Source organism: Medicago sativa, chromosome 4 (genome assembly GCF_051527215.1).
Source record: "Medicago sativa cultivar Bolivia chromosome 4, Bolivia_mono, whole genome shotgun sequence".
In the NCBI taxonomy this organism is placed as follows: Eukaryota; Viridiplantae; Streptophyta; class Magnoliopsida; order Fabales; family Fabaceae; genus Medicago; species Medicago sativa.
The window spans coordinates 62,943,908-62,968,510 of NC_140752.1; the positions used below are offsets into that span (position 1 = coordinate 62,943,908).

The 24,603-nt window shown below is 34.2% G+C and overlaps 2 protein-coding genes and 1 pseudogene across 2 annotated transcripts; 2 read left to right on the plus strand and 1 right to left on the minus strand.

Annotated features, from left to right (window-relative positions):
• Positions 1 to 5,500: 5,500 nt before the first annotated feature.
• Positions 5,501 to 6,220, plus strand: LOC146930550 (secreted RxLR effector protein 161 pseudogene; annotated as a pseudogene).
• A 9,325-nt stretch (positions 6,221 to 15,545) lies between these two features.
• LOC146930551 (uncharacterized) lies at positions 15,546 to 16,346 on the plus strand. Its single transcript, XM_085707570.1, has one exon. The coding sequence runs from the start codon at positions 15,546 to 15,548 to the stop codon at positions 16,344 to 16,346; it is 801 nt and encodes a 266-aa protein (XP_085563696.1).
• A 2,803-nt stretch (positions 16,347 to 19,149) lies between these two features.
• On the minus strand, positions 19,150 to 21,462 carry LOC146930552 (large ribosomal subunit protein uL29-like). The gene is made up of 4 exons (XM_085702035.1): positions 21,405 to 21,462; positions 21,162 to 21,294; positions 20,616 to 20,772; positions 19,150 to 19,370 (listed from the first exon to the last, which is right to left on the minus strand). Exons 1-4 carry the CDS (start codon positions 21,406 to 21,408, stop codon positions 19,296 to 19,298), a joined length of 369 nt encoding a protein of 122 aa, XP_085558161.1. The 5' UTR covers positions 21,409 to 21,462; the 3' UTR covers positions 19,150 to 19,295.
• Positions 21,463 to 24,603: the final 3,141 nt, after the last annotated feature.

Genomic DNA, 24,603 nt, shown 5'->3' on the forward strand with positions numbered 1-24,603 from the left:
AAGAAATAAATGTTGTTTCACCATTTTAAGGAATATCTCATGTATTGATTAGGACACATTTATGGGCTTTAAAGGCTTTTGATCCATTAAGGATAAAGACCCATAAAAAGAAATATCTCTTATGACATACACATGATATCATGTCATTACATCACTCAAGATACTTCTCATGAGCTGTACAATGCAAGGCAAACACTCACAGCTTGCAAAGCGTGTGATCTTTCTTTGTTGCACATGCTGAATTGTTTCAAGATCAATCTGGACAAAGCAAGCTCAATCTGGTAGTGCAAATGCTCATGGTTTCTCTCAAGCAAAAAGTTTGGAGCGCAAATGGGATTTGAATTAAAGCAAAGACAGCTGTTTCTTCAAGTGTGGGCAGCAAGCATTTTACTTCTATAAATAGAGGAAGGCTTTGATGTTTAAGACCAAGAGTTTGAAATACAAAGCATACAACTTTCTTAAAGCAAGAAAAACTATCAATCTCTTCATCATCTTTAGTTCTACATCTTTAGTTCTACAATCACAAAGCAAACTCCATAAGCTTTCACTATATTTATTTTCCTTATCTCTTTGAGATAACATTTTGAGTTTGTGTTTGTAAAAGTCTCTTTTGTTTGAGACATTTAGTTCTAAATCATCATCCTACAAAAGTGTAACTTAGATCTCAAGTCTATTGGGCTTAATAGTTTGAGATAGGTGTTCTGGACTGATCTGGTGTGATCAAGACCTTATAGTGTTGGTTAGAAGTTTCTACCAACTGTATACTATAGTGGATAATCTCACACGAGGTGTGTGGGGACTGGAAGTAGCCGGGTTTGGTGAACCAGGATAACTCTCCTGTGTTATTCTTCTTCTCTCTATCTCTTTTAATTTACACAATATACACACACTATCACACGTATTTATTTTTAACTATCTCCAGAACATTATGGTCCTAATTAACTATAATCATATTAATCCAGAGTTCTCTGGTCCTAACTTAATTCGTACTTTACAAATTAAACTGCCTCCAGAATATTCTGGTCCAAGATAAAACAACTGCTTAAATATTTAACTAAAGTTTAAATTCAGTCTATTATATTGTTTTATCATTCTCCAGAACAATCTGGTCCTAACTAAATTAACGTTATAATTCAGCTTAATATCATTTTTCTCATTCTGCTTATATTATCACTCTCCAGAACATTCTGGTCCCTTATATAAAATCAATTAATTATCTATCTATTAAACTAATATTCACCAAGAATTTTTTCTTGAGTATAACTTAAAGTTTCAGGAATAAATTAAAAAGGGTCACAATTCAAACCCCCCTTTCTTGTGACGTTCATTGCTACTTCAATTGGTATCAGAGCCTGGTCTCTGAAAGAAGAAAAGCATTTAACACGTGCTAGAGGAAAAGATTCAGGAAGAAGAAATGTCTTACATACCAGAAGGTCTTTCATGCACAAAACCACCATTGTTCAATGGAAAGAATTATTACTTCTGGAAAGGGAAAATGAAATTATTCCTAAAGTCTCAAGATGTAGATATGTGGAAAGTTATTACTGAAGGTAACTTTGTACCACAATCCACTGATGCAGTCACAGCAGTTGTAAATATTAAACCTGAAACATCTTGGACTGACACTGACAAAAAGAAAGTACTCCTAAACTCTAAAGCTCAACTGTTTTTACAATGTTCACTAACTATGGAAGAAAGTGAAAGAATTTATGAATGCAATACGGCAAAAGAAATCTGGGATACATTGAAAATTCATCATGAAGGAACAAGCCATGTTAAAGAAACAAGGATAGACATTGGCGTACGAAAATTCGAAATTTTCGAGATGAATGAAGAAGAAAACATTGATGAAATGTATTCAAGATTCACTTCTATAGTAAATGAATTAAGGTCATTGGGAAAAATATATTCCCCTCATGACAGAATTAGAAAAATCTTGAGATGTCTTCCAACTACATGGAGACCTATGGTAACAGCCATAACTCAAGCCAAAGATTTAAACTCCTTAGCCTTAGAAGATCTCATTGGAACACTCAGAGCTCATGAAGTCTTACTTCAAGAAGACAAGCCAATTAAAAAGGGAAAGATGATTGCCCTTAAAGCAGCTCAAGAAAATCCAGACGAAACATCCTTACAAATGGAAGAAAACAAAGAAATAGAAGAGGAACAAACTGTTCAAGAAGAAGCAGAAACTGAACTGGCACTCATCTCAAAGAAAATTCAAAGAATGATGAAAAGAAGAGATCAAATAAAAAGATACTTTCCAAATAGAAAAGATAATTCAAAAAGGGAAGTTGATAAAAGTCAAGTAACATGCTACGGATGCAACAAGCAAGGTCACTACAAAAATGAATGTCCACTAACCAAACGGAATCAAAAATCTCCTTTCAAGAAATCAGCACTAATCACATGGGATGACCTTGAAGATTCAAAAGCAGAGGAAGAAGGAGAAGCAAATGTTTGTCTCATGGCAAACTCAGAAAATGAAGAGGTAATTTTATTTGATACACCTTCCTCTAAAGAACTAGAAAACACTATTGATAATCTTTTATCTGATTCAAACTTTTTAACTAATAAATGTTATTCTCTTCAAAAAGAAATTAAAGAATCAAAAGAAGAAAAAGAGAAACTTCAAACTATGAACAATGATCAAAAGAAAATTATTCAAAGTTTGCAAGACTCATATTTTCAAGCAACTGAAAAATTAAAAGATTATAGCCAGACTCAAAATCTTTTAAAAACAAATGAAAATGAATTACTAAAAAAGGAAGTCAAAAATTTGAGAAATGATTTGACTCGCTTTATAAAATCAACTGAAACCTTTCAAAAAATTATAGGATCTCAAGTAGGAATTGGAGATCAAACTGGAGTAGGTTTTGATACCTCTAAACATCAAATTTATGAAAACACACTTATACCAAAAAGGATAAGATGCTCATTCTGCAAAAAAGATGGACATACCGAGTCCTTCTGTTTTCACAAACAAAGGATAGCAGAAAACTATGCTCTAAAAAAGGAACACCCTTTTCAAAACAAAGAACAATCTTTCATAAAATGTGCATATTGTAAAAAGAGTGGTCACTTAGATATAAATTGTTTTCTTAAGAAGAAAGATCTTGAGATATTGAAAACTAACAATGAAGGACCCACAAAATCTGGGGTACCTAAGACACCACTAACTCAAAATGCAGGAATCATCACAAAATGCAAGGAGAAAGCCATGGTATTTAGACAGTGGCTGCTCTAGACACATGACAGGTGACAAACACTGCTTTATTTCCTTCATAAAAAAAGAAGGAGGAGCATTAACCTTTGGTAACAATGACAAAGGTCAAATCAAAGGTAAAGGAATTATAGGTAAAAATGATTCTGCTAAAATAGAAGATGTTCAATATGTTGAAGGATTAAAACACAACCTACTAAGCATAAGTCAATTATGCGACAGTGGTTTTGAAGTAATCATTAAACCCAACATATGTGAAGTCAAACAAGTTTCTACAGGAAACGTTTTCTTCACTGGATCTCGAAAGAAAAATCTTTATGTTTTATACTTAGATGACATTCCAGCTGAAACTTGTTTCATGTCCATTGACAAAGATAAATGGATTTGGCATCAAAGAGCTGGACATGTTAGTATAAAAACTATTTCAAAAATTTCACAACTAGACTTGGTAAGAGGTCTTCCAAAAATTAATTTTGATAAAGATAAAATATGTGAAGCATGTGTTAGAGGAAAACAAGTCAAAAGTAGTTTTAAATCAAATAACATTGTCTCCACTAAAAAACCTCTTGAGCTTCTTCACATAGATTTATTTGGACCTGTTAGAACTGCAAGTCTTGCTGGAAAACAATATGGTTTTGTTATAGTCGATGACTTTTCCAGATACACATGGGTTTTGTTTTTGAAACACAAAGATGAAGCGTTTGAAGCTTTTGAAAATTTTTGCAATCTTGTTCAAAATGAAAAAGAGTCAAACATCATCTCCGCGAGAAGTGATCATGGAGGAGAATTTGAAAACTTATCATTCAAAACATTTTTTGATAAAAAGGGAATTTCACACAACTTTTCATGTGCAAGAACTCCTCAACAAAATGGAGTTGTTGAAAGAAAAAATCGAACTTTACAAGAAATGGCAAGAACAATGATAAATGAATCAAATGTTGAAAAATATTTTTGGGCTGAAGCCATTAACACATCTTGCTATATTATAAATCGAGTTTCAATCAGAAAAATTCTCAACAAAACCCCCTATGAACTCTGGAAAAACAGAAAACCAAACATTTCTTATTTTCACATTTTTGGTTGTTTTTGTTACATTTTAAATGATAAAGAAAATCTAGGAAAGTTTGACTCAAAATCAGACAAAGGAATATTTCTAGGTTATGCAACAAATTCTAAAGGATATAGAATCTATAACTTAAAAAATCAAACTATGGAAATAAGCATGCATGTTGTATTTGATGAGTTTGATGATTTAGTTGTCAACAAAGAAGATGATGAGGATATTTTGAAAAATCAAGAAATTGTAAGTAATACAGATCAAGTTTCTCCATCCCAAACTCCTCCAAAAAGTTGGAAGATTGTTGGAGATCATCCTCCAGAACAGATCATTGGAAATACCTTTGATGGAATCAGGACAAGATTGTCCTTCAAAGAAAATGACAACAACATGGCTATGATATCACATATTGAACCAAAAAATATACATGAAGCTATGTGTGAAGAATCATGGGTAAAAGCCATGGAAGAAGAACTTTCTCAATTTGAAAGAAACGAGGTATGGAATCTTGTTTCAAAACCTCAAGGTCAATCTATAATTGGAACCAGATGGGTTTTTAGAAACAAATTAGATGAAGAAGGGAAAGTCATCAGAAATAAAGCGAGATTAGTTGCACAAGGCTATAATCAACAAGAAGGTATTGACTATGATGAAACATTTGCTCCAGTGGCAAGGTTAGAAGCAATACGTATTCTTCTTGCATATGCATCTCATAAAAATATTAAACTTTTTCAAATGGATGTAAAAAATGCCTTTTTAAATGGATTCTTAAATGAAGAAGTTTATGTGCACCAGCCACCAGGCTTTGAAAACTCTACCAAACCTAATCATGTGTTTAAACTTACAAAAGCACTGTATGGTCTTAAACAAGCTCCAAGAGCTTGGTATGATAGGTTAAGTACATTCCTACTCAAAAATAATTTCTCTAGAGGAAAAATTGACACAACACTTTTTAGAAAAAAATGATAAATCAAATTTTTTTGATTGTTCAAATATATGTTGATGATATCATCTTTGGATCAACAAATGAAAAAATGTGTGATGAATTTTCCGGACTTATGCAAAGTGAATTTGAAATGAGTATGATGGGAGAATTAAGATTTTTTCTTGGTTTACAAATTAAACAAGAATCAAATGGAATATTTATTTGTCAAGAAAAATATATTAGAGATCTTCTCAAAAAATATAAAATGAATGAAGCCAAAATAATGGCAACTCCCATGCATCCATCTACCAGTTTAGATAAAGATGAAAATGGGAAAATTATTTCTGAAAAAGAATACAGAGGTATGATTGGATCTCTGTTATACTTAACTGCCAGCAGACCTGACATTGTTTTTGCTGTTGGTTTGTGTGCACGTTTTCAAACTTCTCCAAGAGAATCTCATTTAATTGCAGTAAAAAGAATTTTCAGATATCTAGTTGGTACTACTGATCTTGGCCTTTGGTATAGCAAGGGTTCTTTTTTTGATTTGATAGCTTACTGTGACGCTGACTATGCTGGAGACAAAATTGAAAGAAAAAGTACCAGTGGAACATGTCAGTTTCTCGGGAATGCTCTAATCAGTTGGTCATGTAGAAAGCAAAATACTATCGCTTTGTCAACTACTGAAGCTGAATATGTAGCAGCTGCCAACTGTTGCTCTCAGGTATTGTGGGTAAAAAATCAACTTGAGGATTTCTCAATAAGGTACGAAAATATTCCCATATTTTGTGATAATACAAGTGCAATCAATTTATCAAAAAATCCCATCCAGCATTCAAGATCAAAACATATTGAAATTAAACATCATTTTATTAAGGATCACGTAAATAAAAAGGAAATTGAATTAATTTTTGTTGATACTGAAAATCAACTAGCTGATATTTTTACTAAACCTTTAGTTGAAGATCGTTTTAATTTTATTAAAAATAAACTACATATTATTCGAAAACCTTGAATATTTATTAATCTTTAGATCAATCTAGAAATTTCATAAGATCACTTGTCTAAGCTTGATCTTCACGTTTCTTTAATACAATGGTAATTACCATTTTATTTTTGAAATTCAAATTAAGAGACAAAATCTCTTCAGCTTCTGCGCATATCTTTGGTATAATACAGCTAATTAATGAAAAAGCATCATTAGTCTGGAAAACCACCCATCAAAAATAAACTTCTATCAATCAAATCAAAAAAACCTCTCCTCTTTCTCTATTTTCGTTTCTCTCTCTCTCTTTCTCTGTACTCAGACTTTTCATTTTCTCTATAAACTCTATTGTTCTTTCTCTAAGTTAACCACAAAACCCACAAACATGGCTAGAACAAAAGGCAAAGGTTCCAAAGCCACCTTTCATCGCTATTCATCTCCTTCCCTATCACCTCCGCCGCAGCGCTCGCCGTCACCACCATCTCCACCATCCAAACCAAACTCTCCTTCATCTTCACTCTCTGCACCGTTGCTGACTCCTCCTTCATCATTCATGAATGGTAGTCCAGAAGCATCTCCAAAATCGGCACATGTATCATCTCCAGAACACTCTTCAGTGTTAAAAGACTCTTCTGAAACCCTAGTTGAAACCAACCCCTTAGCCATGATCATTCATCCTCTCTTTCCAATTCTTTCTTGGAAGAACGAACCCACTAAGGAGGATTTTCAAAAAACTCAGTCTGGTGATGATAATATTGAGTCTGCTGAAGTCGTTTTTGAAGAAAATCAGGTTGGTCAAGGTGAATCAAAGTTTACTGAAGCTGTTAATGAAGAAACTCAGGAGCATTATGTTGAAGGTCAAGATGTTATTATGGAAAAAACTCAAGAGGTCTCTGCTGAAAAACAATCAAAACCTAAAAAACAAAAAGTCTCAAAGTCTGATCCTTCTCTGTCAAAATCGAAGGTTAAGGTTAAAACAAAAAGGTCTCAATCTTGTCAAAACCGTAGAAGATCTACAAGACTTATGTTTGGATTTGGAAAGAAGAAGAAACCTGTCATAGACACCACTGTGTATGATATTTCTGACTCTGACAGTAGTGAAAACTCTGATAGTGAAGATTCCACCTTCATACCTGAAGAATCACCAAAGAGTGATCCAGAGATTGTTCCTCAAAAGGTTCCTATAAAATCTCCTCCAAAGAAGGAAGTTCCTAAAAAGGCTCCAACAAAACAGGAAAAAGGAAAGGGAAAAGCTGATTCCTCAAAGATTCCTGTTGAAAAGGAAAACTCTCCTCCAAAGAAAAACAGAAACATCTCTGGAAACCTATCTCTCTCAAAGCACATCCCATTGATGGATTCTGTTCATTACAAAATTTTTAAAGAAAAATGGAGCAGTCGCCCAATCGTTCCTGGAAGATATTGTGATTTCGAAGCCCTCAAGACAGATAAGATCATTCTTCAAAAGTACACAGATGCAATGGGCTGGACAAAATTTCTTCAGATACGTGAGAAGATTATCCAAAGCTTGTTCGAGCATTCTTCTGTCGTGCCAAGGTATACCCTGATAAGGCTCTTATTGTTTCTAAAATCAAAGAAATAGAAATTTCCCTCACTCCGGAGGAATTAGGAACAATTCTTTCATTACCTACTGATGGAAACTGTCTGTTTGGTGATAACTGGAATGAGAAATTAGGAATAGACATAGAATTTATAAACAACAATGTTTTTGAACCAAACTCCTCTGAACTCAATTCAGCCAATCTCCAAAAAATTTCAAAGATGCTTAACATCATAACTCAGTATAACATCCTCCCTAGGAAAGGCAGTTTCGATATAGTTACCAAAAATGATCTTATGGTCCTATATCACATTTTGTTTGGAGAAAGACTAAACCTTCCTTTTGTACTCATCCAACACATGATTGCCACTGCTCAAAACACAAATAGGCAGAGTTGTGTACCTTATGGAATGATGCTAACCAAGATGTTTCAGAAATTCTTAGTGCCTTTACATGATGAAGAATCTCTTCTCATAATTAAGAAATTCTGCCCTAAGAATGTTAAGCACATGAAAGACTCTGAAGATGTGTCTAAAAAGAGAAAAAGGAATGATGATGATACTGGAAAACCGAAACCAGAAAAGTCTAAACTGGTAGATCATCCTTCAGATCAATCTCCTGTCTTGGAAGAACATGGAGTTTTGCTTTCAAATTTTCAAACTCAGGCTTCTTCTATGATTAAGGCTACTGATGTGCTACAAAGCTTTACATCAAATGTTGTCAAAGCCACCAAAGTGTCCAAATTCTCTCATCTTTTTATTTCACCACCAAAAACTGATTTCTCTGCTCTTTTTAAATCTGATGATGTTAGCAAATTTTTCCATCCACCTGCATTTGAGTCATCTGTGCCCATGAACTCTTTACATTCTGTCCAGTCTGCGTGTCCCTCAAAATTCTCAAACAAACCATCTTCTGATCCTAAAAGCGGGTCCAAAGAAGAAAGGCCACCAAAGAAATCAAGGTTGGAGAAAAGTTCAGACAAAACCCGTGATGCTATGCGCAAACTCTTTGAAAATCAAGTCTACATCATGAATCATCTCTCTTACTATACTCAACACAATCAGGTTCACCAAACTTGGCAAACAAGTGCCTTGAGCATTAGTCTCAACTTGCCTCCACCAACTGACCTTCCAGTCCAGCCACCAATATACAATCTTCATGTTCCTGACATTTCATCTTCATCAGATGCTTCCTCCCCAACCGCACCTTCTGGAACGCCTCCTAGAGAGTAGCTGCTGGTTCCTTTTTGCGATGACAAAGGGGGAGAAGAAAAGAAGAAACTTATTTTGCTATTATCTTGCTATGTTTAACTTATTTTGCTATTATTATGTTTTTTTTTCTGTTAAGAACTTGCTTATGAATTCTGCTGCTACTGCTACTATTTGTGCTGCTGATATGCGCACCTTTTTTTGCTAACTGCTAGGTACTATTTGCAAAATTGCCTAAGTGCAAATCTTTTGTATAATGCTACTGCTGATGCTTTGCTATTTCTAAGTTTATGAAATATTATGTTTCCTTTTTCTAATCAATGCAGGGTTATAAAAAACACATAAATTGTGTTGTGTTTTTAAAACATGAATCATGTTGATATTTGTTTTTGATATACTCAATCATTTTCAATTAAAGATATTGAATGCTGTGATTGAGGGGGAGTATTTATAAAATTATTGACTTATAAAAATAAGAATTTTCGTATGCTTAAATTGAGGGGGAGCAAATCATCAAAAAGATTATTTCCTCAAAAATCAAAGGCAAAATATTTTAAATGTTTGTCATCCTCAAAACGGGGGAGAATGTTGAACCAAAATCTCTTTTAATGTTTTAAGGATTACAAACATATATTAAATAAATCATCTTGTTATTACTAATGACTTTTGTGAGAATTATTTCATCAAAGAATACTCTCAAGATCGATCTTGTACTGTAAGCAAGCTCATAAGCAAGAAACGCAAGAGGACAAGGTTGAACTTTTTATTTAAGAAGAATAAATCATGAGGATCAAGAAATAAATGTTGTTTCACCATTTTAAGGAATATCTCCTGTATTGATTAGGACACATTTATGGGCTTTAAAGGCTTTTGATCCATTAAGGATAAAGACCCACAAAAAGAAATATCTCTTATGACATACACATGATATCATGCCATTACATCACTCAAGATACTTCTCATGAGCTGTACAATGCAAGGCAAACACTCACAGCTTGCAAAGCGTGTGATCTTTCTTTGTTGCACATGCTGAATTGTTTCAAGATCAATCTGGACAAAGCAAGATCAATCTGGTAGTGCAAATGCTCATGGTTTCTCTCAAGCAAAAAGCTTGGAGCGCAAATGGGATTTGAATTAAAGCAAAGACAGCTGTTTCTTCAAGTGTGGGCAGCAAGCATTTTACTTCTATAAATAGAGGAAGGCTTTGATGTTTAAGACCAAGAGTTTGAAATACAAAGCATACAACTTTCTCAAAGCAAGAAAAACTATCATTCTCTTCATCATCTTTAGTTCTACATCTTTAGTTCTACAATCACAAAGCAAACTCCATAAGCTTTCACTATATTTATTTTCCTTATCTCTTTGAGATAACATTTTGAGTTTGTGTTTGTAAAAGTCTCTTTTGTTTGAGACATTTAGTTCTAAATCATCATCCTACAAAAGTGTAACTTAGATCTCAAGTCTATTGGGCTTAATAGTTTGAGATAGGTGTTCTGGACTGATCTGGTGTGATCAAGACCTTATAGTGTTGGTTAGAAGTTTCTACCAACTGTATACTATAGTGGATAATCTCACACGAGGTGTGTGGGGACTGGAATTAGCCGGGTTTGGTGAACCAGGATAACTCTCCTGTGTTATTCTTCTTCTCTCTATCTCTTTTAATTTACACAATATACACACACTATCACATGTATTTATTTTTAACTATCTCCAGAACATTCTGGTCCTAATTAACTATAATCATATTAATCCAGAGTTCTCTGGTCCTAACTTAATTCGTACTTTACAAATTAAACTGCCTCCAGAACATTCTGGTCCAAGATAAAACAACTGCTTAAATATTTAACTAAAGTTTAAATTCAGTCTATTATATTGTTTTATCATTCTCCAGAACAATCTGGTCCTAACTAAATTAACTTTATAATTCAGCTTAATATCATTTTTCTCATTCTGCTTATATTATCACTCTCCAGAACATTCTGGTCCCTTATATAAAATCAATTAATTATCTATCTATTAAACTAATATTCACCAAAAAAAATTTCTTGAGTATAACTTAAAGTTTCAGGAATAAATTAAAAAGGGTCACAATTCAAACCCCCCTTTCTTGTGACGTTCATTGCTACTTCAACTTCCCCCCTCTTTCAGAGTTAGGGTTTGGAACATATGTTTTTCTCCTATAATGTGTTGTGAGCAGCCACTATCCATGTACCATCACTGGAGCCTTAACTTTGTCGTAAAGCATATCTGAAACAAAGAAAATTTCATACTTAGGTACAAATTTTAATGGGTCCTTTGGAGTTAGCTCTGAAGGATTTATTCTTTTCCATGGCTTTAGCCTTAGAAGCTTTTGGCTTTGAATAAGCATTTGGATTTGAACATGATTTCATGTTTTGTCATTTATTTAGACATTTAGAACATGTAGTAGTCTTTGATTTTACCATATTGTGAAACTTTCAATGGGTTTATTTTTTGTGTATCTAATAGATTCTTCCTTGTTCCTACTTACACCACAAATCATGGAAGCTATCTTACTTCTCTCAATAACATTAATGAGAAACTCTTGAAGAGCAATTTCATGCTTTAAGATTATTTCAGAATCTGATTACTGACTTTGAGATCCTCCATCTCGTTGTCCAGACCTTTAGCTTTATCAATAAGTACTTTCTATTGTTTTTGCAAAATCTTAAAGTTTATTGATTTACTCCGATAATTTATAATTAGCTCCTTAACAACAATGATTAACTCTGCATGAGTAAGTTCAACAAATACATGATTACCATTATTTGCATCAACATCTGAAGATGTGCATGCCATCCGAGCCAGATTTGGTTCTTCCTTATCAAAGCTGGCATCTAGATCTCCCTACATTGTGATGAAATTTTCTCGACTATGTTTTTGAATGCCTCCTTCTTGGAACTGTCCTTCTTAGGTATGTCCTTTCGAAGGTCAAGACAATCACCAACAAAGAGTCCAGGCTTCTTACAATTGAAGAAAACCTTTGGATCATCCTTCTTATCTCTGAATCTGGATCCTCTAGCATCACTACTTCGTTCATGAAACCTTTTCTTCTTGTTCAAGTATTGAAACCTCTTAGACAGGAAAGTCATCTCATCTTCATCAGAATCTTCTGCAAGATCTTCTTCTTGAGTGTATTCTTTAGACTCTACAACTTGAAGTGATTTGATAGATTTACCTTTTGACTTGAGAGCAACAAACTTAGACTTTTTTGGATGGATCATCCCTTAATAGCTTAATCTCATGACTTTTTCAGAGAGCTTATCAAATTCTCCAAACTCAGTTTGTTTAAGTCTTTTGCTGCCTAAATGACAATCGCCTTAGGTCTCCATCTAATAGGAAGACTTCTCAGAATCTTCTTGACATGATTTGTTGTAGTATAACTTTTATCCAGAACTTGCATACCATAGACTAAAGTTTGAAACCTTGAGAACATAATTTCAATAGCTTCATCATCCTTCTTCTTAAATAGTTCATATTAATGAACAAGAAGATTTGTTTTTCCTTCTTTCACTTGTTGATTTCCTTCATAAGTTGCACAAAGAGATTCAAAGATACTCTCAGCCATGGATTTATCAACAATTTTGGTATATTCTGAGATGGGGAGAATTCCCACGAAGATGCCACGAACTCTGTGATGCTGCTTGTAAATATTTTTTTGTGCATCTGTTAAACTCTTTCTATCAATAGCAATTCCTTCAGAGTTTACTGTAATATCAATACTATCTTCAATGATATCTCAAAACTATTTAGCATCTCCACTAAAAGATAGAGGTCTAGCTGAGCAAGAATTTTTTGAATCAAAGATGGAATTGTTATAATCATGAGACACAACATGATTAGAAGTGGCAGTGGAAGTGGGATCACAAAAGTTTTTATCAGGATCTTATATTTGTTACACGGTTAAGTGTTGAATCAACAGATCATGAGATCTAGTGCCAACCAAAGGTGAGTAAAACACAAGGGGGTTAAATTGAGTTGACTTTTCTGAAAATCTTTTTCTAAGAGTTTAAACAAAACAGATTAAGCAAGATAGTCATAGAGAGACAACATACACGATTATCATGGTTCGCCCCACAATCCGAGGTTAGTCCAGTGTCTTTGCACTTCCAAGAAATTTTTCACTATAATCCCAGAAGATTACAATTACTAAGACACAAAAATCTAAGATTTCTTTACCTCACACAAGAGGACTTCTACTCTCAGAGTTTACGAATAAATTTGTATGTATTTACACTTTCTACTCAGAGAGTGGTAAACTAAACTTAGAGCTTAGGTGGTTTTTGACACATAAGAAATTCTAAGATATAAAGTTTGTAAGAATTTTTGAATTCTGCTCTTTACCCAAACGGTTCTGCTGATTCCCAAAGTAATTGTCGAAATTGCCCCTGCGTGAGTTAAGTCACGCTATGTACTATTTTCGTTCAAAACTCAACAGACAACCACATAGCTCCATTTTTTCTTCCCCTCCACCTCCAAAAACCCAAAAAGTGCGAATTTTTGGGTCAAAATCTTCATTTCAAATCATTGCAAATCGTCAGGAAACAAGTTTCTACGCTCATCAAGCATCAAAGAACAGGTAATGTACCGTCAAAACTCTTTCATTTTTGCTGGTTTTTCTGGTAGTTAAGTTTTTTATTTCAGTAGGTGATAGGGCTGAGCGTGAGTTAACTCACGCTAGCTGTAACTGCTACGTGAGTTAACTTGCGCAGGAAGATAACACTAGCGTGAGTTAACTCACGCTCAGCCCTATCAATTGGAGTTTAAAGTGAAAATTCCTTTTCAAGCTCACATAGTTCACAACCAAGCAAAACCGGTACCTACCGGTAACTTTGAAGAGAAGCCTAAACCAGTACCTACCGGTGTTCGTGTTATTGAAGTAAACATCGAGTCATTTTTTACAACAATTGAAAGGTGGAGAGATCGTGAAGAATTACTTGGTTGGGTTCGTCGACAAGCGGCAAGGGCCGGATTTACTATTTCTATAGATAAATCTATTACAATAACGCCATACATGATGATGCAATGTGAAAGGAGTGGTGAATACAAGCCACCTAAGATGAGGAAGAAACCAAAGCTTGAAGGCACGGGCACAAGGAAATGTAATTGTCCGTTTAGGTTGAAATGCTTCTTTGATAAAAAAAAACACAATATTGGTGGATTGGAATGCTTTGTGGAACTCACAACCATGACTTGGCGCCAAAGTTATACGACCACCTTCTTGCTGGTCGACTAAAAGTGGAGGAGAAGCAAAGAGTTATCGACATGACAAAGATCTTGGCAAAGCCTAGGAATATTCTCACGAACTTGAAGGAAAGAAACAAAGAAAGTGTGACACTCATCAAACAAGGGTATAATGCGCGAACTAGATGACGCAAGGAGCAAAGAGAGGATAAGACGGAGTTGCAATACTTGATTTCAAAGTTAGAGAAGCATAAATATGTCTATTTCACAAGAGCAAATAGCGAGGAAACCACTCTTGAAGATTTATTCTTTGCTCATCCGGATTCAATTGATATGCTTAACACTTTTCCCACCGTTTTGGTCATGGACTCCACTTACAAAACCAATACCTACTGAATGCCGTTATTTGAGATTGTTGGTGTCACCTCTACCAAAATGACCTATTCGGTTGCGTTTGTCTTTCTTTCCTTTGAAAAAGAGAATAACTTCATTTGGACATTTGAGATGTTGGTTGGTCTTTTGACATCAAAACGCAACATGCCTAAGGTGATTGTCACCGATAGGGACCCCCCTTTGATGAAAGTCGTTGTCGAAGTTCTCCCTAAAACGGACCATGTACTTTGCTATTTTCATATTGAGAAGAATGTCAAATCTAGGTACATCACAGATTGTAGTGTCAATGCCAAGCCTTCGAAAGCAAAAGTTGTTGGCAAAGATGCAAAGGAAGCGGATGATGACAAACATTGTGAGCTTGTTAAGAAAATAGTGAGGGCTTGGAGAGATGTGGTTAACTCTCCTACGGAGGATTCATTTGCAATTGCATGGTTGACATTCAAAGATGAGGTATGCGGACCGTTTCCATTATTTGTTAAATATGTTGAGGAAACTGTTTTGCCCCTTAAGAAGCATTTTATGAGGGCATGGACGAATAAATACTTGCATCTAGGGTGTTGGACCACCAACATTGTTGAATCGGCTCATGCACAATTGAAAATATACTTGAGGAGTAGTGTTGGAGATTTGGCATCATGTTGGGATGAAATTGACAAAATGTTGAAAAACCAATTTGGTGAGATACAAGGGAGTTTTGGGAGGAGCATAACCTTCATGGTGCAAAAATACAAAAAAAAAAAAACAAGTTATTCTCTGAGTTGGAGGGGTATGTCTCTAAGGCCGTTTTGGGTTTCATCGATGAAGAATTTGAACGCTCTAGGAGATTCGGCTTTGCTAAAGAAGATTGTGGTTGTGTGCAAATGACAACGTTTGGGTTGTCTTGTGCTTGTATTCTTGCCGAGAAGAGAAAGAAAAAATTGCCTATTCTTTTGGTTGAAATACACCCTCATTGTTAAGTGTAATTGGAGAAGAGGTTGATGCCAATTTTTCCGTTATGGAGGAATGGAAGGCCATTCAAGAACATCTCAGTAGGGCCCCTTACAAGATGAAACTCTTCATCAAAGAAAAGTTGCGTGAACTAGGATTTCCGGAGGACACAATGTTGGAGCCACCTTTGAGAAAAGTGGCCACCAAGGGAGCACCTAAAAGGGTGAAGTCTACACCGAAAACGAGGTCCACGGGTCGAATCCCTTTTAGGTGGGAGACTATTGATGCTCAAAATCCCGATAGTCAATGCTCACATGCCAAGAGTAATGTTCCAAAGAGTAAAGGTTCACGTCTTGGAACTTGCTCCCGCTCACAAGCTTCGACTCCTACTTCAAAACCAAAACCTTATTTGCAAATACCATACATTTCACAAATTCCACATCTCATGAGACCTTACATTGAAGACATTGTGAATGTTAGAGGGGATGGTAATTGTGGTTTCTGGGTCGTAGCTAGGCACATGGGATTGAATGAGGAAGATCGTGTTTTGGTTCGTCATGCACTTATTAATGAGTTGAAAAATCACAAGAGTGACTACTTGCCGATATATGCTACCGAGAGGCGTTATAAACTTATCTTGGATGGTTTACACCCTCCAACAAGTAAAAGTGGTATTGCGCCTCAAGAGAAGTGGTTGACCACTCCGGATATGAGTCACATTATTGCTAGTTGCTACAATAGAGCGGTTGTTCTATTGACTTTGCCCGAAATGGGTGGTTCATGTGAGACATATTTTTCAATCCGGAGTGTTCCACCACTTAAGCCACATTCCAACATAATGTGCCAAAAGTCAAGGAACAATAGATAGAAATATCAACCATTCATGAAAAGTCAAGGAACGAAGATAATTCAAAGAAAACATCACACAAAGAATTAACGTTTGAAGCTATTCACCAAAAGAAGATTCTCAAAACAACTTCACCTAACAAAGATTGGCCCTAAAACTCAAAACATGCTCAGGAGCTTGAGTAGTATACTTCAGCAAGTAATTTTCAAGCTGAAACTCCCAATAACAGGCAAATATATCATCTATGCTCCAATAAGGCACATTGATAAAATAATGACATTGCAGCAAAACTCTACAACAGAACCAAGTTCGCCCACTCCCCACAATTATATATAATAGTAACAAAGTGCATAAAGTTAAGATCCATGTGCATTGTCCGCATAAACAATTATGAAAAAATGACTAAATGGTTAGTCATCATTTAATGGTACCATATGTTGTGGCCTAAACCATGCAAGTTCAAGCTTAATCTTTGAGTTGCTGAAGGAATGTGGCACAGCATTACAGTCTCAAAAGTATGATAGAATTCAGACAGAGGGTCTGATTGCTAAAAGTATGCTAAAAATCTTTGAGTTCAAGCTTCATTTCTATCATTCTCTACCAAAACACTTTCAAAAAATGTGGAAGATTTATCTATTTCCCTCAACTCCCTTCCCCACAAAGCTCTATCTCCCCTCCCTTCCAAACATTTATAATATTCGCAAAATTAATTTTAAAGAGAGATTTATGGGTAATTTAAACACATTCATATATTCCAGCCTACATGTTAACTTTTTTCTACCCCTATATTCTTGGGAAGAAATGTTCCCTATTCTTATATTCCACAATGTTGTCCATCACAGATCACGGAAAATAGCGGTTTTTTCAAAGTCCGCTATACTACCACGCCATAGCACCGCAATAGCGGCTGACCACACTTGGTACTACAGCGGATAGCGGAACAATACCGGTTTATTCAAATTCAGTACTACCACGCTATAGCACCGCAATAGCAGCTGACAACACTTAGTACTACACCGGATAGCGGAACAATACTGGTTTATTCAAATTCAGCTATGCAATAGCACCGCTAACAGCTGAATTTAAAAGACCCTAAAACAATAATGTTTACATTAATCCAGAACTTCAATATTTAAAAGACACTCTAGAGTAATTGAGCAGAACAAGAGAAGCTTCCATACATCATGAAAATCATTATTTAATTACAATTTTCAGCTATTACAGAGAAAACCACAAACTTTACAAACTATTAACTACATTTTGACATATCAATTAACTCTCGTCTCAGCTTACCAAAGCATACCAAATATAAGTCCGAATTTCATCAAATTAATTCAATAAATGTTTTATTTTCCTTCATAGGAGAATATAAAAGAGACGTTGTTTGAAGAGATGTCAGCTCATCAAATCGTTCTTGAGAAGCTTTGATCAAGTTTGAAAACTTTGCCTCTAATAGATAATTTCGTTGAATCGTACTTATAGAGATCCTTTCCTTCTTTTGAAATGATCTGCTACATTCCATTTGTCTTTGAAATATTTGTTTGTTTCTGCACATGATTAGAAGAAGACAAACAATGCGATCAGAACTTGAAAGCGACGTTAATTCAGAAGAAGACAAAACTGATTAGAGTCTCCCAGACCACTAACATGTCCATCAAAACTTGCTTTCATCGGAACATGTTTCTATCAAAGTCTTCATGTTTGATCCTTTCTTTGATCAGAGCTTTGAATTATTGTTGACCTTCTTCAAAGTTTTGCTTGAGTACCACCAATATGCTTTCCTTTGCGTTCAAAGCTTAATGTTTCAGCAGCAATAACTTGACTTTGATTGAGGTCAGAATTTAATTTTATGGTCTTACACACTTGAACACGCATTAGAGTACTCAATTGTTCTTTCTTACATTGTTGTCATCAAAACCGTGGAGACGTTGATCTAAAACCCACTTTTGTTTAACATAAGGTTGATAATCAAAGTCCCCTTTTCAGTAAAAAAGAAATAAACCTTACCTCAGCCTCATCCCAAACCATCTTCTTGCACCACGTTTAGCATTAGCATTAGGTGTTTAATATTTTTTTTTTTTTTATAAATATACTTCCATGTTAATGTAAATGAACTATGAAAGATATAATCTATTAATAATATGAGAATATGATTCATTTTATCTCTTTACAGTAATTTTATTTTTGGAAATTTAGTCATGTCTTCTTAATATTATGTCATGCAAATTTGGACAATACAATGGCGCATGGTTTAGATCATATAATGCGAGCAAAGAGTATTTTGAGAAGAAAAAAAAGTGCGCATGAATTACAAATAGGGTGGAAAAAAATAGTCTTTTTTTTTTATTTCATTTTGAAAGACAAACATAATACGATCCAAATAGGTATTCAAAATTCTCTAAAAAAGGTATTTAAAATTAAAAAATTTACACAAATTCATCATACTTGTTAATTACTATGACTAATCAAACCAATGAAAATGTTGAGCTTAAGTCTTTTAGATTTCAGTTCAACAATTCAGTTAACGGTCTCTTTCAACCAAAAAAAAAATAAAAACAGTAAAAGGTCTTGTAAATGAACTAGTTAAAATAAATTAAATGAATCGAAATGCATGTAAAATGTAATAATGGGCAGAGGCTGAAGAAGTCACGTTGAAAACATAGGGGTTCTAGATAAGTCATTCTAGTTCCCAAACCATAAGTCATTCATTAACGATCATACTTGCATATATTATGATGCGACTATTTGTATATTAGTGACGAATTATAAAGCAAACAAACAGTTTAAGCATTAAATAATCTGAAACTGGAATGAGAAGAAAAAAAACACAGAACAAGTGTACTCATAATTCCATTTCATGAAGATAATAAGTTAAACTCAAAAGGAAACAAAATTAGAACACAACACCAAATATTTCTAGAACATTGTCCAACAACAAATCGAAATTCATGCAAAATAAAGGGTCCAACATTACGCCTTAATGGCATACTTTCTCACTGGGAAGTAGATTTCCTTCTTCTTCTCACGCTCTGTCTTCAAAGAGAGCTGTAAGAAATACCAAGTAAATTCATTCAGCCATTTTATTAAGAAAGCTTATATAACAGAAATATCAACCATTCATGAAAAGTCAAGGCACAAAGATAATTCACCGAAAACATCATAAAAAGCTATTCATGAAAAGAAGATTCTCAAAACAACTTCACCAACAAAGATTGGCCCTAAAAGTCAAAACATGTATGTACGTGCTCGGGAGCTTAAGTAGTATACTCAAGTTCTATAGTAAACAAAAAGTTTGCACGAGTCATCTGATACTTCAGCAAGTAATTTTCAAGTTAAAACTCCCGATAAGAGGCAAATATATCACCTATGCTCCAATAAGGCACATTGATAAAATAATGCCATTGCAACAAAACTCTACAACGAAACCAATTTCCCCCAATCCCTACAATTATAATTGTAACAAAGTGCATACAGTTAAGATCCATAAGTATTGTCCACATAAACAATTATGAAAAAATGAGTAAATGGTTGGTCCTCAATTAATGGTACCACATGTTGTGGCCTAAACCATGCAAGTTCAAGCTTAATCTTTGACTCGCTGAAGGAATGTGGCACAACATTACATTCAAATCTGCCACGTTCCAAGCTTAGGGAAGTGTTTGTCTCAAGGAGGGGAGGGCTGTAGAAAAGAGGAAGGAGCAAGTGGAAGTAATAGAGGACTTCGGGAGGAAAGGGCTTTGCGGAATATTGTGAAAAAACCACTATTCTTATATTCCACAATATTGTCCATCGCAGATGACGGAAAATAGCGGTTTTTTAAAGTCTGCTATACTACCACGCTATAGCACCGCAATAGCGGCTGACAACACTTTGTACTACAGCGGATAGCAGAACAATACACAGGTTTATTCAAATTCAGCTATGCAATAGCGCTGCTATTTGACAACACTAATATTCCCAAAAATCTACAAAGATAACTTGAAACAAACACACCCTAAACCAATAATGTTTCCATTAATCCAGAACTTCAATATTTAAAAGACACTCTAGAGTAATTGAGCAGAACAAGAGAAGCTTCCATACATCATGAAAATCATTATTTAAATACAATTTTCAACTATTACAGAGAAAACCACAAACTTTACAAACTATTAACTACATTTTGACACATCAATTAACTCCCGTCTCAGCTTACCAAGAATAAGTCCGAATTTCATCAAATTAATTCAAAAAATGTTTTATTTTCCTTCATAGAGAGAAAAACTTACTACAAAACGATAAAACATGTACCTGATGCTTAGTGAGGCGTCTTCTAATAGCTCTTGTCTTCTTGGGACGGAGATCCAAAGGCAAGTACTTCTTGCCCTTATAAACTTCCCTCAATGCTGTCTTTTGTTTCTGTGAAATCACAGTCAAAACTTGAGCGATGTTGAGCCGAACAACCTTGCTGCATCCAAACAATAACAAAAACAATCAAATTCATATATAAAAAATAGCAACAACTTACTCCCTCCGGTCACTATTATAAGCAAAAAAAAACTACTTTTCAGGTTCATTGAATGAATGATGTATGTGGCCATTAATATAGACCACATCCATCATTTATTCAATGTAGTTTTTTTTTTTTTTTTGCTTATAACAGTGACCGGAGGGAGTATATCATCTATAGTAATTTTGATTGGATCTTTTTATGCACAAATTTGTTCTTATAAAAACATACAACATGAATATACAATACCCAGCCGCGTATTTAAATTAAAACAAACATTATACAATGAAAACAACAAAATACGTATACAACTAATTAAGTGCAATAGAATAGCGGAAAATGCATACATCTTGGAGAGCTTATTGGGGGCGCCGCCGGTGACTTTCGCGACGCGAAGGAGAGCAAGTTCTGCTTTAAGATCTTTCAATTGATTGAGAAGATCTGCTTTTGTTTTTTGCCTCAGCTCATAAACCTTGATAGCTATTGCGTTCAAAAAAGAAGAAAGGATTCAGATTCAATTAAAATGAGTACAAAAAATGATGTTGGAATCAAATTTAGAGAATAGAATAAAGGATTGGTTTTGTTCTTACCCATTTCGCAGATCTTGAATCGCCGCGAGAAAACTTGTTGGTAGAAAGTGCAAGTTTTTGTAATGGTTTCTACCCAAAACCCTAATAAACTGAGAGAAAAGGCATGGGTCTGGGCCTAGCTTGGGAAATGAAATGGGCTATGTTTGTTTGGGTTAGTTTATTTATAAAGGATTACTTTTTAGGCCCCTACTAATTACTCTCAGACACCAATACTTTTGAGATCGGTTTAGTCATTTTTTGAATCGGTTCACCTGATTTAAAAAGTATTCTAAACCGTAGTTAACTATTGTTCATATTTCTTGGTGGTAAATAGCAATTGTCTTATTTTCATGGGACATTTTCTTAAACTTTATTTTTTTTTATAAATTGCTATTCTAGTCCCTTCATTGCTCATAGGCCACGTAAAATTTTGTTTTTAGCCCTAAACAAGGTGTACGAGATTTATGAAGTATGAACCAATTGGTCCAAGAGATAACTCCTAAACGTTGTAAGTAGGAGGAAAAACAGAATTCTAGAGGATCTATAAGCAATGAAGGGAGACAAAGAGCAATATTTTTTTTTCCTACCTGAGACGACGTTTAACTGAAATCTAATATTTGATTTCACCAAAAAAGCTAAAACTATTTGTTGGCAAAAAAGAACTAGAGTCTCGTTTGTTTAAGATTTAAAAAAAAATTCATTTTTGAAGTTTTAGTTAGATTAGTTTGTAACCATTTCTTAAAAATCATTTGTAATACAAGAGAAAGAAAATCATAGTTTATGGTATTTATGCATTTCAACCACATTCATGGAAAAACTACAATAACATGTATAGTGTCATGTTGAATATTTTTTATGCTTTTCTTAAAAACCTCTAAAGAAAATTTTTCAAATTATATATTTCAAAATCACATTTATTTTAATCTATGTCAAACGGGCATAAAAGAATCTAAGAAAACATTTTTATATTTAACTTCATTTTAGTTTTGTCTCTTCATCTTAGTTTTTTCATCTTGCTCTTCCATTTTTATTAAATTTCATACTAATATTTCTATAGATGAATTATTATACATAGTTTAACATATAATATCAATTTGGTATGAAATTTAGACGTATACATTGTTTAAATTTCATACTAATATTTCTATGAGTCATTTATAAGTGCATGTTATATCCTTTAGTTAGATTAGCTTGGTTTTTCATTAGATGTCAAAAATAGGATTAAGTAGAATCATTCTTCAATTTGGGGAAATTTGGAACTTAAAAGGAAAAATTCACCTCCAAAGGGTTTTGGGGATTTTTGTTCTTGAGATTCAAGCGAAGTTGCTAGTGATTGACAAAGATAGTTCAGAATCAAGGGTTTGATTGGTCAAGATCAAGAAATTGTGCAAGCTCAATGAATTGGTGGATTTAAGGGTTTCATGGTGCCAAGAAACAATTGTTGAGGTTGATCAAGACAAATTGAATGCTAGAGGATTCTAGGGTTTGAATAACTCGGACGAGGGGTTTGGTTTTCGATTGTAACATTTCAACAAAGACTTTAAAGTCAGTAATTGGAAGAAACTCTAATGTCTATGACATTAGGATATGATTAGTTCACTAGCGAGAACGATGTGAGAAACCTATAAGTCTCGACTTTCATCTTTCTCTTCTCCTTTATCTTTCAATTTCAATTTTTTGTATTGATTCAAATTTAGATTTGTGAAAATTGTTAACAAAACTTCTTTTCTTTAAAGAAGGTTAAGAATCCAGCTAAACCTTGAATCTTATTGAAGAATCAATCTTTTTTAAAATGGGTTCTCAAATTCTTTGTGAACAAATCTATGTCAAGTTTAAAATTTGATTAGTTGTTGTGTTTGAGAAATTTAGGTTAATTGATTCAGCAATTCATAATTCATAGGTCATTAAGTGTATTAATTTGACAAATAATCAGTCAATTTGTTGATCATCTCATCCAACAAATTAATTGAATATTTGTATCTTTCCTTTTCTCCACTTTTGTTTTTTCGCTGTTATATGATATCTCGATTCTCATAATCTTGAAAGACGATTTCTAAAAAACTACGTTGGAAAAGTTTAAGACATATGATCCAACATTCTCATATTTACTTGACTCCTGATAAACTCAATATTGTAAAACTCATGAGTATCATAAAATAATATATATTTAAGGGTGCATTTTCTAAAAGTAAAAATTTAGTGTATAAAGAAACAATATTTAAACCTTTCAAAATTGAATGCAAATTTAGGGACAAATTATGTTGGAAAAGTTTTTTGTGTCGTTCTTGTTGACAAAGAATCAAAAGATATTGGAGAAGTTTGATACTTTGATTTAAGACTTTCATTTTTCAACTGGTATATGACCCACATCTTTATACGCGTGATTATATAAAAATCCAGGCTTGAATTCACTAAGGCTTTGTGTTGCGAGTTGAGTTTTGGAGGGGAGGGAAGGGGAAGGAAAGACTTAAGAATCAAAAGATATTAGAGAAGTTTGATACTTTGATTTAAAACTTTCATTTTTCGATTGGTATATGACCCACATCTTTATACGCGTGAATATATATAAAAATCCAGCTTGAATTCACTAAGGCTTTGTTTGCGAGTTGAGTTTTGGAGGGGAGGGGAGGGGAAGGAAAGGCTTATGAAGAGGAAAACCCTTGTTTGAGAGTTTTAAAAAAACAGGGAAAAGTTTTGGGGGGTTAAACATACAAATTGACAATTTTATCACATAAGCCCTCCATCTCCTTTCTTTGTTGGTTTCTTTAACTCCCAAACAAAGGGAAAACTTTCCCTCCTTTCTCCCTTCCTTTCCATCCCCCCTTCCCCTCCTAAGTCTTTCCTTCCCCTCCCCTCAAAACTCGCAAACAAAGCCAAAAAGGATACCGAAAGGCTGACACGGGTAAAACAATATTGGATTTCAATTCAAAGTAGGAGTAACTAAGCATCACATCGTTGAATATACAATAGAGGTGGTTTATACATCTAATGTCTTAATATTTTGGATGAATGTGTGATATCTCTATCTTTTATGGTACTTGAGTATTGATCCGTTGTTTCTCCCGTGACCCCAACTCTCCAACAAGCTAATTCATTTTAAAAATGAATCAGATAAAGGCTGTTTTAATGCAATCAGATAAAGGTTGGCAAATAAAAACCTCATATCGCGGTTAAATGGTGTCTTCATTTTGCATTAATTCCCACATGTGCAGTTGAATAC